Below are 12592 nucleotides of genomic sequence, written 5' to 3'. Positions count from 1 at the left end.
AAATAAATAAATAAATAAATAAATAAATAAATATAACTAACTAGATAAATAAACAAATAAATAAATAAATAAATAAATAAGATTGCGAGGAGGTAGAATTGAAAGAGTTTGTCTGGCTAACCTTTGGAGTCAGTAGGACAAAACCTGAGATGTCAATATTTCCCCCTGCTCCTTGGCTAAATTTTGTCTGGGCAATTTTACACAAATAAAAAAGAAGCAGCGCTGAAGGTGCTTTCAGGACTCGGTGTCACTTTGTCCAGGCAGTTCTGATAGTCAATGTTGTCAGGACAAACTTAGGCCTAGAGCCACTAAGCCACGATGTTTTTATTCGGGAGAGGTCCCACTATCGCAGGGAGGGGGGGGTGTCGCTGCAATAATGAGGAGCCTCCCCCAAAAAACTATTGCAGCTCTATGGCACATTCTTTTGTCTCGAGGCCAAACACCACAGGGCAAAGGAATGAGCTTAGCGCCCCTTTAATGTGATGGCGGCCCCAACCTCAATGGACCACCATCGCTTTAAATGGCTGCTGCCCCCCCCCCCCCCCAAAAAAAAATGTAGTACCAAAATGGAGAAGTTGAGCGGGTGGTCAGTGCTGACCCCTAGGTCCTCAAAATGTTACAAATGGAGAAAGGTGTCCATGCAGTGACAGCCCCAGCCCCCTCGCCCTCAAAATCCAAGATTAAGTAGGTCTCGAGCCCCCATCACCCCCCAATCCCCCACCAAGAGCTCAAATATTAAAACATAGGCCCCTGAGCCCTGGCCCTCCCTCCCCCCCTGCCACCACCCTCCCTCTACCCCCTCACACCTTAAAATCAAGTTACAGGTCCTGTGGTGGGACCAAGGCACACCCTGACACTCGGTCTGGTGAGCGCCATTTTTCAAAATGGCACCGATCTGACCTTGCCCCAGCCATGTGACTGGGGCAAGGTCTGGGAATCAGACCTCGGCACATTAGAGCACCATCGTGGTTCGATGCATCTCCCAGTTAGCCGGCTAAGCCTGGCTGGAAAAATACCTGCCCTAAAGTTATCCCGATTCATGAAATCTCGAGGTGGCACAAATTCGGTTTTTGATCTTTCAAAAACAAACAGATCATAGCAGACTCCTCCATTTCTCGAGTTGTCATCCCTGCCATCTGAAGTTGAACTTTTCCATGGGACAATTTTTAATTCTCAGAAGCCTCTGTTCATCAAGGGACGAATTTAAGAAATGAGCAACAGAGATGATTAATCGATATCTTTAACGAGGAGGATGCCCTGTCAATTGCATTAAAAGGGCTTGTAAGAGGGTGTTGCATGCTGAGCAAGATTAACATTTTTTTTAACCACATATTGATCAAGATAAATAAGATATCCAGCATCCTGTATGTGTGCTTCCGTTCTCTGCTCAGGCACATCAGTTTCAATGTGAAATCTTACAGTTTTGGTCTGTGTTATCAGTCCATTTAGTGTTCCAGGTTCCTCCTATTTTTGCCTTTGAAAACGCACAAGTAAGCTTCGCGATCGAGTCGTACATTCCTATGAGAGTGACGGCCCTAAAAGAGTATCCCATGGTGAAAAGGCCTTTGTGCCCTGTAAGAAGTGCTCTGTTCTCAGGTTATCCAGGGCTCATTGATTCATTTGGAGAACAAGGGCCCATTTCAAGTCAATTTTACAGTGAATTGTACAACTGCTTATGTAGTGTATTTCATTGTTTGCCCACATTCATTAGAGTATGTGGGAAAAACTCATAGAATGTTTCGTACAGGAATCATTGAACATTCGTAGCTGCATCACTAACGTTTCCCAGTGTATCCAAGCACACCATTGTCATTCAGAGTTAAGGTGGGGTATTTTGGACATTGTTGGGCCATCGCGTTCAGGTGGCGATTCGAACTCTCGCCTGATACAATTTGAGCAACGATGGATCTTTAAACACTGAGATTACATTTAGAAATTGATTAGACTGCACTGCACTTATTAACAGTTAAAGGACTCTTTTTCACTTCTAATATGCTAGCTCTGACATATGGTCATGTGACCGGCTGTCGGCATTTTTCAGCTCTTTAAAAATGGTGGTTTTCCCCACTCTCGTCTTGCTCTGTCCACAGGTCTCCTGAAGCAGAACAAAACATCAGTGTCGGGTTCTGTTGTGATATTAAATTTGGCTTTGGAAAAGCAGTGACGTGTTCCTGCAGGTGCCCTTTGCATTAAAAGTACTGCTATGAAGTTTTTGTGGTTTTTTGGTATAAGATACGTATTTTACATTTAGCAATAATTAACATGTTTTGAAACAATCCGTGTTTGAATTCTGTGACTTGTGAATTTTGGAAGTGCTAGTTATACTGAGAACTATTTATACTTTGGTTTATTTTTCACATGGGACACTTACGTGATATGTTGGCAGATGATGACTGGATGATCAATAAGGTTTAAACAAAAACACTGCGCTTCCGCCACATTTTTTTCAATTTTTATTTATGATTAAGAGTGGTATTTGTGTTTTACAAACATCACAGTTTTTGACATACTCACTCGTTATACCAATTCATTTAAATTGTGAGTTTGTACACTTCTGGTTTGTTTTTATTTTAATCCTTTACCATAATACTTATCAGTATATGTATGGCTTTATTAAATGGATTATGCATATTTCTCTTACAAGTTTTATTTTATTTATTTATTTAAAACCATTTTTTGTCCGCCTATAATAAAACAATCATGCTAAGTGGATCACACCTTTGAGTTTTTTTTCTTCAAAACACCACTTAGAATTTCAAAAATGCACTGTGCATACACCTAAAGCACAGAAGACTTCTGCACTTGGAGACAGAAGAAAGCAGGCTTCTTATGAAAAGCCTTTACATTTTTATTCTATGACAGGAAGTAGATTGGTCCTAGACATCTGGGCTGGCGCTGTGATAAGAAAAAGTGGAGACCTGTGGCCTTTATCAGTGACTTCCCTTCTCCTGAAACTTGAAACCCAGCTACCCTGAGGGCACTGAAGAGCCGTCTATGTATTTACTCACTGATATTTAAGGGCCTGACTCACTATGCTTTTATCCTTCAGACAGAGAGAAAAGCCTGAGGAGTGAATGATGCTACTGTATAAATGGCAAGATTACCAGCGTATGTTCGGTTTCGCACATACATTTTACAGGGGGAAAAAGAGGAAGTCTGGGGCATTGCAAGGCAGGATTCCAAAGTGCACGCCCTAGATGCTATTTTGTAAGAAATATACACAGTACTGTCTATGTTACCGACATTATTCAGACACTTTTAAACCTGCTAATTGACTTGTGGAAGTGAAATCAAACTTTTCCACTGTCAGCAGTTTTTGGGTGGGAGGTCTGGGTGAACTGGTGGGGGTTCGGGGTGCAGTGCTAGCAGGTCTAGGTGAACTGGAGAAGGACTGGCCCCCCCTTCTCATATTCTTTCTATAATAAAGAGTTACAAAAGCCACCCCACGTGCCCTCACCTGTTCCATCTTCCACATTCTCTACCTCCATGACCTCTGTGTTGATTCTACCCCGGAAGATGTACAAGGAGCCGTTGATTGACTTGGTACGTTTGGTCGACTTTTTCCCAGCAACTCTGAAATGAAAACGATTAACGTTGTAAGTTATTTTCCTTTATTAATCAGAGAGTTTGCAAAGATGTAAATATTTTGCTGTAATGTTACTTCCTATTAAACCTAAGAAAAATATAAAGCTAAAGAAATATCATAAGTGCATTATAAAGCATTGCAAAGGACAAACAAAGAGCAGATACTGTATACTGAATTTACAACAGTATGGTAAGGTACTGAATGTTCATCATATCATGCTGAGGAGTCTCCTAAATACAGAGATGAACTCCTAGCATATCCCTTGAATGACGTGCAAAAAACTCATCAAGAAAAAGCTGATCATTAAGCAGAAGACAAGTTCTTTTCTAGACACACAAATCTACTTCTGCCCCTACTGTATATTGCTTCATTGCATTGATCTCTTACAATTTTTCAGCTGCACCAAAAGAGAAGAATTAAATTAGTCACTGGATATTAGTAATAAGTGGCAGCTGTGGATTTGTATGCCTAGAAAATATCTACAGTAATTAACAATCATCTTTTTTTCTGATAATTTTACATTTTTGCCTGGTTCACTTTTGCCTCTTTTCTTAAATGCAAAAAAAAAAAGAAAATCTAGCCAGTATTATTGTAATACATTTCAGGTTGCAAATTCCTTTTTCATCTTTTTATTGCATTGTTCTGGTCCCTTGGCAGCTTTTTATTGCTCCATAAGGGCTTTCTGGCTCTAGCACCCTTCTTAAATACCATGAGCCATCAGACGCAAGCTTTGGGAGTTGCCAACTGGTTTCAAATTTTCATGACAGGGATGATCCAGTCCTGATTTTACACCACTGCATGCAGGGACTTGTAGTTTTGCTTTTCTTAAGATATGCATAGGTAAGTCAGAACTACAAATCCCTGCATGCAGTGGGGTAAAACTAGGACCGGATCAAACTGTCTTGAAAATCTGGAGTCACTTGGCAACCCTATTCCCACAACCTCACACTCCTGGCCTTCGCAGAGATAGTACCTGGTCAGGGCATTCCCCTTGGAGCCCGGTGCGAGTGTATTCTTGTGCTGGCCCCCTCCCCCCGGTCCACCCTCCTGCCCTGGCCAACCCAAGAATTGAAGCCTGGGCTAGTATCTCAAATCTGGATCCTTCCTGTATCACTGGCTGGCCCTCTTTAAGAATGATACACTAGTATGAGTATTTGCCTGAAGGATGGTGATTTCTTGAGCTTGTTGCTTTTCAGATGTCCACCATGCCAGAGAAAACCTATTTACACTTTTAAGTAATTCCACAAATAAATAAGTAGGATCCTTTCAGACAATCCAGACTATCTCTTGCAAGCATGATCAGCTATTTTCAATCTCAAATGACTGTCGGTTGCTGTGTTTGGCTGGCTGCAGGCCTATCCTGCGACCAGCCACTCTTATCTCAGGTCCTGGGCCAAAAGGGGCCCGCCGAAACTCCAGCCTGCGAAGATGCGGCCGACCACCATGCAGGCCCGATGCGACAGACAAAAGATGCTGCTCAGCTGAGCGAGTATCCCTAGGCGCATGTGTAGCTCAGCCTTTTTTTTTTTTTAAAGAGCCCACAGCGGGAAATACCCTGCGAAGCCTCTGGATGACATCACTGCTCCCAGGGTATATAAGGCCTGCTTGAATTCCCCTCAGATGCCTCAGCAATAGGTCAATCTTCTCGGAGTTGCTGTTTGCCACCTTGTTCCTGGTTCCTGTTCCTGCTAGTGTTCTTGTGCCTTGTCTTCGATTCCTGGTTCCTGTTCCTGCTTCCTCGGAAGTCCTGTGACACGCGAGGGACGCTGCTCAGCTGAGCGAGCATCCCTAGGCACGTGCAGCTTTTTATAAAGAGCCCATGGCGAGAAATTCCTCACGGTGCCTCTGGAATGACATCAGTTCTCCCAGGGTATATAAGGCCTGCTTGGACTCCCCTCAGATGCCTCGGCAATAGGTCAATCTCCTCGAAGTAGCTGTTTGCCACGTTGTTCCTGGTTCCTGTTCCTGCTTGTGTTCCTGTGCCTTGTCTTCAGTTCCTGGTTCCTGTTCATGCTTCCTCGGAGTTCCTATGTCTTTGTTCAGTAGTCCCTCGTCTTCATTTCCTCCTTGCTATTCCACCTTTCCTTCCTCCCTCCAATTTGACTCCTCGGCTTGGAACCCGGCTCCATCCTCGTTTGGATTCCTGGCTTGACTTCGGACCTCCTTTAACTTCGTCGGATTGCTGCCCTCTCTGACCTTGGTTTGTTCTCATCTCTTCTGTCTGCTGCCTGCCCCGAAATCTGCCTGGAACGGCCTTGTCTTCTTCTTGCTGGCCAACTATTTCTGCGACGGATTCATCACCACACAGAAGCCCGCACCTAAATCCAGCCGGCCCTGGCACCCAAGGGCTCAACCTGAGGGGGAATGAGGGCTGGTACTGGTGAAGCTCCTGTTGGGCCTCTGCTCAGCCAGCTCTGCCTGCCGACGGTGAGGACCTGCAGAGCTCCTCCCTGTGGGTAGGGCCAACCTCACCTCGGTCCAAGGGTCCATGCCCGCAACATCGGTGACGGTCAATGTGTACAAGCTGAGGTCAACTCAGACAAGCTATGGTATCAGCCCATAACCCAAGTGTCTGTTTGAGCCAAAGTCCTTTTCAGGTTCATGGATCCCAAGCCGACCTATTACAGAAGGACACAATTCATAGGGCAGCCGGCTCCTTAGGGGGAAAAAAAAACCACTATTTCCAGGCTTCTTGCCATGAATACACTGGGAAAGGACTCTTAACTCATGCAACAAATGAGGCATAAAAACAGAGTAAAGAAATACAGCGTCTGTCCTAGGGTGGTAGTAAATATTTCAACTGAATGGCAGCGTTTGACAGAAAGGTTTGTGCTTTAAACCAAACATCGCACAAGTCACTTTCTATGTCACTACTTCTCCATCTGTATATCAATAGTTTCCAATGCTGTCAGAAAAAAATTTTCCAGTGTGGTACTTAGGAGCTTAAACGACATTATGCCACATTTCAGACAGACAGGCAGGACAGCCCATGTTAAAGCAGCCATGGAATCTATAAAACAACACATGAGGCTGGTGGCACCTCACGGACTAAGCAAGTCATTGAGGCATGAGCTTTTGAGGGCAGATCTGAGACTGAAAAGAGCTGATCACGCTAGCAGGAGATAGCCTGGACTGTCTGAAAGGAAGTTACATAAATTACGTGTGGAATTACGAGAAAGTGTAAATAGCTTTTCTTTGGCATGACAGACATCTGAAAAGCAAGAAGCCCAAGTAATCACCATCCTACAGGCAAATAAATTGGTTAGTCTATAAGGTGCCACCCGCCCCGGGTCATTTTTGCCACGCCAGTCTAACATGGCTAGCCCTCTGAATATTTGGAATCCATAAACATAACATCTTTGCTGTAGGTTGCAGCACCGCAGTTCCCACTGTTTCAGTTACCTGGGTAAAATCATTAGCTGGAAATTGTCCTAACCCCTCCTCTCTGTGGCTTAAAGTGAAATAGTGCCCACACGTCTAACCATGCCACGAAGTGGGAAGGCTCTGAGTTTGAAATCCCCACATCTAGTCTATGGTATTGACTTTGCACCTGCCAGTCACCCACATATTTTAAAAATTGCTCCTATGATATATAAAATATTCCAATACTAAATACCGTCTACTTTGTAAGTACTGTGGATTATCCTCTAAACATAGATGGCAATATTTGCCATCAAACTAACAGAAAAATCAAAGTCATAACATAAAAAGGGGTTAAAATGGCTCTGCCTTAAGATCCCCATCCACAGCGTCGCTGTTACCTGCAGTTTATCGCATAGCAACTTGTCTTCTTGACTTTACTGCTTCCTATCTTGGTCTTATTTGAGTCTCTTTCATTTTGTCTAAATATACTTTATAAGTGTCCATCAAAGACGCCCCTCAAAAAAAGGCAAGTCTTTGATGGACTCTTAGAAAGACCTTAAAGATATAGGAGAATGTTAAAGATAAGTTTATATTTGCATATAAAATATAAGAACATAAGAAATTGCCATGCTGGGTCAGACCAAGGGTCCATCAAGCTCAGCATCCTGTTTCCAACAGAGGCCAAACCAGGCCACAAGAACCTGGCAATTACCCAAGCACTAAGAAGGTCCCATGCTACTGATGCAATTAATAGCAGTGCCTATTCCCTAAGTAAACTTGATTAATAGCCATTAATGAACTTCTCCTCCAAGAACTTATCCAAACCTTTTTTGAACCCAGCTACACTAACTGCACTAACCACATCCTCTGACAACAAATTCCAGAGCTTTATTGTGCGTTGAGTGAAAAAGAATTTTCTCCGATTAGTCTTAAATGTGCTACTTGCTAACTTCATGGAATGCCCCCTAGTCCTTCTATTATTCGAAAGTGTAAATAACCGAGTCACATCTACTCGTTCAAGACCTCTCATGATCTTAAAGACCTCTATCATATCCCCCCTCAGCCGTCTCTTCTCCAAGCTGAACAGCCCTAACCTCTTCAGCTTTTCCTCAGAGGGGAGCTGTTCCATTCCCTTTATCATTTTGGTTGCCCTTCTCTGTACCTTCTCCATCGCAACTATATCTTTTTTGAGATACGGCGACCAGAATTGTACACAGTATTCAAGGTGAGGTCTCACCATGGAGCGATACACAGGCATTATGACATTTTCCGTTCTATTAACCATTCCCTTCCTAATAATTCTTAACATTCTGTTTGCTTTTTTGACTGCTGCAGCACACTGAGCCGACAATTTTAAAGATTTATCCACTATGATGCCTAGATCTTTTTCCTGGGTGGTAGCTCCTAATATGGAACCTAACATTGTGTAACTACAGCAAGGGTTATTTTTCCCTATATGCAACACCTTGCACTTGTCCACATTAAATTTCATCTGCCATTTGGATGCCCAATCTTCCAATCTTGCAAGGTCCTCCTGTAATGTATCACAATCCGCTTGTGATTTAACTACTCTGAATAATTTTGTATCATCCGCAAATTTGATAACCTCACTCGTCGTATTCCTTTCCAGATCATTTATAAATATATTGAAAAGCACCGGTCCAAGTACAGATCCCTGAGGCACTCCACTGTTTACTCTTTTCCACTGAGAAAATTCACCATTTAATCCTACTCTCTGTTTCCTGTCTTTTAACCAGTTTGTAATCCACGAAAGGACATTGCCTCCTATCCCATGACGTTTTAGTTTTCGTAGAAGCTTCTCATGAGGGACTTTGTCAAACGCCTTCTGAAAATCCAAATACACTACATCTACTGGTTCACTTTTATCCACATGTTTATTAACCCCTTCAAAAAAATGAAGATTTGTTAGGCAAGACTTCCCTTGGGTACTTGCCAGGTACTTCCCTTGCCAGGTACTTCCCTTGGGTACTTGCCAGGTTCCTATGGCCTGGATTGGCCACTGTTGGAAACAGGATGCTGGGCTTGATGGACCCTTGGACTGACCCAGTATGGCATTTTCTTATGTTCTTATGTTCTTAAATCCATGTTGACTGTGTCCCATTAAATCATGTCTTTCTATATGCTCTACGATTTTGATCTTGAGAATAGTGTCCACTATTTTTCCCGGCACTGAAGTCAGGCTCACTGGTCTATAGTTACCCGGATCACCCCTGGAGCCTTTTTTAAATATTGGGGTTACATTGGCCACCCTCCAGTCTTCAGGTACAATGGATGATTTTAATGATAGGTTACAAATTTTAACTAATAGATCAGAAATTTCATTTTTTAGTTCCTTCAGAACCCTAGGATGCATACCATCCGGTCCAGGTGATTTGCTACTTTTTAGTTTGTCAATCTGGCCTACTACATCTTCCAGGTTCACAGTGATTTCGTTCAGTTTGTCTGACTCATCACCCCTGAAAACCATCTCCGGAACTGGTATCTCCCCAACATCCTCATTAGTAAACACGGAGGCAAAGAATTCATTTAGTCTTTCTGCAATGGCCTTATCTTCCCTAAGAGCCCCTTTAACCCCTCTGTGCCTAAGCCGATGACTAATTATAAGGCAAAAGAAGGCATGAATTGCCTTGCCTTGAATTTGTTGCCAGAGGATGTGGTTAGTGCAGTTAGTGTAGCTGGGTTCAAAAAAGGTTTGGATAAGTTCTTGGAGGAGAAGTCCATTAATGGCTATTAATCAATTTTACTTAGGGAATAGCCACTGCTATTAATTGCATCATTAGCATGGTTCTTCTTAGTGTTTGGGTAATTGCCAGGTTCTTGTGGCCTGGTTTTGGCTTCTGTTGGAAACAGGATGCTGGGCTTGATGGACCCTTGGTCTGACCCAGCATGGCAATTTCTTATGTTCTTAAGTGCCTATTATGACTGGCATAACACACATTGATGTGTTTGAATTTGTAAAAGAGAGACTCTGGGAATCTGTAATTCTTATCATTTATTATCGTCTTCACTGAATCCATTCTTTAGCTGTTTACAAACTACATATATGGTATTGAGGAGATTTTCAAAACCATCTAGCTGTCTAACTACAGAGTTAGGTGACTAGACCCAGTTAGATATATGTAGCCACTCGATATGTGGCCATTTTCAGAGGTGTTCCCAGGGTCCGGGGAATAAAAGTTAGCTATCGCTAATTTTCAGCACTAGCTGGCTATGTTAAGCTGGCTATCCCTGTGTGCAGATATAGAAGACTTTTAAGCCTTCAACTTAACCGGTTATGCCAGTTATGATGACCCTTCCTTACCAACCCCAGCACCTAAATGCAGAAAAGAAACCCCAATCCCTGCCAGAACAACCCCTAGATCAAACTCACTTATTTCCCCAACCCCATTATAGATCTGGTGCTAAACAACTTTGCTTCTCATCTCAGTCATCAAATGAAACTCTCCTGTTATTGGGGGCCAGATAGGCTGGCAAGAGAGAGCTCATTTGATGAGGTGGGGTGGTAGGTTTGGAGAAGAGGTTGAACACTGCCATGAACTGGGGCGGTGGTAGGTTCTTAAGGAGTTAGGGGTGTAGATCCTCTTCTAGCCATATGCAGATAAACTATTAACCAACCGACTTATGGACAGGCAAATTAAGGCAAAATTTCAGCCGGCAAGGTTGTGGTTGAAAATTTGCCTTACCTTAGCAGGGTATCAAAGTACCCATGTTGGTGCAAACTCTTGTGAGTACTTTTTGACTGCAGGGTTTGCACAGCTAATCAAAGCAAAAGTGAATGCATTAATTATTGCCCGTTCCCCTCTCCAAAATTGGCGGCAGAGGTTTGTTCCTGCTTTCTCTGCGGGTAATTTTTTTCAAGTAAAACAATGCACATAGGTTTGTTCGTACAACAGTATGCGGGTTGCTCCATCCCCTCCCCGGGACGCCTTCTCTAGAACATCAGGGGTAATTTTGTCCCCACTGAGGGTAGGCAAATCCTCAAAGCCCCGATTTCCATTTTTCACCATGGAAAGGGCTTAGTTATTGCCCCCTCTATAATCAGCTGCCTTGCTGCTGAACAGTTTACTGAAAATATATCGCTATAGCTGCAGAATGATGGAACGATATTCTAAAAGGCAAAAACTTCATCTTATCTACGTCCACAAAGCCAGGCTTGGCTACACAAGAGGAGCTTTCCAAATCTTTATGCAGTCACCTCTCCTCAAAAATGAAACAGAAAACAAATAGAAAAGGCTGGGTACACCGATAACAAAGATAATGATTGTGCTTTGTTGTAACTGCCCAGTGAATTATCTAACGCAGTTTCCTAGCACTGCCGTTTTCTTTAACTAGTGTGCTGCTCTAGGGCTGGAAGACACTTCCTGCCCCACGGTTACGAGTACAGCCATACACATCCTCCCCACAGGGTAAGAAAGAATAGAAAACTGGGTAGGGAAAGAAACCAGCAATGTAGAATATATTATAAAAAAAAAAAACCAGTAAAGAAGAAGAATGAACAGACAGGCCTCACCTGGACTTCCTCTTGCAGTAGACTAGAAGGCTGTCAAAGAGAAAGAAGGTCCTTTCCTGAATGTTGCCAGCTGAGATCTTTAGCAAGGTGCCCTGCAGTAACAGCTGTGTGCAGATGTCTGTCAGGTTGGACCCCTAGACCAAAGGGAAAAAAAAAATCACCTCTGATGCATTTTTCTTTTTTCATGGAAGAAATCTATCAAAGGACTCATGAGCCCCCGTCCAGCGAAGTGCCCAGAATGGGACCACAAGCTTAGCTTTCCACATTCCCTGTCCTGGTATTTGGCATTTGACAAGTACCACCTCAGATCCTTTGTTTAGTTGCCTTTACCTTTTAATGTGGCAAAACAACAGAATGAAGCCATGCTGCAAGGAATTAAAGAGAATTACCGCCATTGTTATTCCAGTGATCTGGTACACACCTGTGGAATGGTCATTGCATTCCTGAGCAAGTAACGGGAAGGGGGGAGGTGTCATTCTGTAGCTGTCTTTATACGTTTTATTAAAGCAAATCCACGCATATTTTCCTTTTGAAAATTACCCACTGAAAACTACCCTGCCACGCGTTTCATACCTGCCAACTTGTGCACTGACTTTTGGGAGAAAACTTACAGGTATACTTTTGAAAATGCTAGTATATACAAATAAATGCAAACCGCTCTCCTCGGCCCCTCTCCCAGAACGCCCCGACTCGCTGTGGGTAAACTTTCACGCAAACAGACTCTACCCATGTGTTGAGCGGGCAATTTTATAACAAGTCATCTCTATGATTAAAGCAGCTTTGAAAATGACCCTCTCTGTGTAATAACACAACACTGTGCAGTAACATATTACTGTCTACTGATCAAAGAGTCTTGGATACAAATAGCTCACTATAATTTTTAAAGGAGCTCTGTTCCGAATTGCAGCCTTCCACTTTTTATTAACGTTCACATTCCTCCAACACGGTAATGGTTCAAGGACAGCGTCTGGGATCTTCCTGTCAGCCATTTTTGTTCTGAATGTTCGACAAAGGTCACGCCCTGCTCTACTTTAGCCTTTGGCCAAATCTGGTGTTTTGGAAACCGCTTTTACTAGGCCTGAGAGGGAGCACGAGACCGAGGGCTAACCAAG

General features: G+C 43.1%; 1 protein-coding gene across 2 annotated transcripts in view; it reads right to left on the bottom strand.

Annotated features, from left to right (window-relative positions):
• Nucleotides 1–12592, bottom strand: part of PREX1 (phosphatidylinositol-3,4,5-trisphosphate dependent Rac exchange factor 1) — a 411313-nt gene that overhangs the window by 186933 nt on the left and 211788 nt on the right. For both annotated transcript variants that reach the window (XM_029611388.1, XM_029611389.1), the window contains exons 7-8: nt 11481–11614; nt 3458–3573 (exon numbers count right to left, since the gene is read on the bottom strand). In XM_029611388.1, the coding sequence (XP_029467248.1) occupies nt 3458–3573; nt 11481–11614 (250 nt within the window). The remainder of the gene's footprint in view (nt 1–3457; nt 3574–11480; nt 11615–12592) is intronic.

The sequence above is a fragment of the Rhinatrema bivittatum genome, chromosome 8 (genome assembly GCF_901001135.1).
Source record: "Rhinatrema bivittatum chromosome 8, aRhiBiv1.1, whole genome shotgun sequence".
NCBI classification, from domain to species: Eukaryota; Metazoa; Chordata; class Amphibia; order Gymnophiona; family Rhinatrematidae; genus Rhinatrema; species Rhinatrema bivittatum.
Note: the sequence above shows the minus strand (reverse complement) of the source record. Positions and strands in the feature narration are given on the sequence as shown.